This window comes from Calidris pugnax, unplaced genomic scaffold, assembly GCF_001431845.1.
Source record: "Calidris pugnax isolate Ruff unplaced genomic scaffold, ASM143184v1 scaffold11, whole genome shotgun sequence".
Lineage (NCBI taxonomy): Eukaryota > Metazoa > Chordata > Aves > Charadriiformes > Scolopacidae > Calidris > Calidris pugnax.
Window position 1 is genome coordinate 15135361 of NW_015090803.1, and position 969 is coordinate 15136329.

At 57.1% G+C, this 969-nt stretch overlaps 1 protein-coding gene across 1 annotated transcript in view; it reads left to right on the forward strand.

The window, feature by feature from the left end:
• Positions 1-969, forward strand: part of MEOX2 (mesenchyme homeobox 2) — a 53264-nt gene continuing 52295 nt past the window's right edge. The window contains exon 1 of the mRNA XM_014937920.1: positions 1-906. Coding sequence (XP_014793406.1) covers positions 396-906 — 511 coding nt within the window. The 5' untranslated portion in view covers positions 1-395. The remainder of the gene's footprint in view (positions 907-969) is intronic.

Consider the following 969-nt stretch of genomic DNA (forward strand, 5'->3'; position numbering starts at 1 on the left):
TGTTGCTAAGCCAGCCCCCAGCTCACATTACACACTACTGTATTTATAACCTCTCGGAGCCGTTTCCCCCTCCGAGCAGTTCTCCGGGACCACCTTCTCTTGGCTTCAACCTCTCCCACTTCTTGACATCTGAGCAGCTCTTGAGAAAGGCTCATCTAGGTCCGGGTGTTTATGCAGCGGAGACTGGCCACTAGGGCTAAAGACCTGGATTATCTGAGCTCAGCTGCCTGCTGCTGCTGCTGCTGCTGCTGCTGAGTCTGTCGTTGCCGTTTTGGAAAAACAAAAACAAAAAAAAAAATCCCAAGCCCGATCTATTTACAGTGAAAGTTGACCAAAGGGTGGTGAAGTTGGATCTTTCCTAAACTCTCCTGCCTGGAACCTGAGACTTGCATGCCATGGATCACACACTCTTTGGCTGCCTGCGCAGCCCCCATGCCACCGCGCAGAGCTTGCACCCTTTCTCCCAGTCTTCTCTTGCCCTGCATGGAAGATCTGACCACATGTCCTACCCTGATCTGTCTTCTTCTTCTTCCTCTTGCATAATAGCGGGATACCCCAATGAGGAGGGCATGTTTGCCAGCCAGCATCATAGGGGGCACCACCACCATCACCATCACCACCACCACCACCACCAGCAACAGCAGCACCAGGCTTTGCAGACGAACTGGCACATTCCTCAGATGTCGTCTCCTCCCGCCGCTGCCAGGCACAGCCTCTGCCTTCAGCCCGACTCAGGAGGACCCCCGGAGCTGGGCAGCAGCCCCCCCGTCCTGTGTTCAAACTCTTCCAGCCTGGGCACCAACACCCCCACGGGGGCAGCGTGTGCGCCAGGGGACTATGGCAGGCAGGCTCTGTCCCCGGTGGAAACAGAGAAGAGGTCCGGCAAAAGGAAAAGCGACAGCTCAGGTAAAAGGACTCACGCTTTCCCCCTGCGGGGCGGGACCCCCGGGCGGAGGGTACCGGGGATGG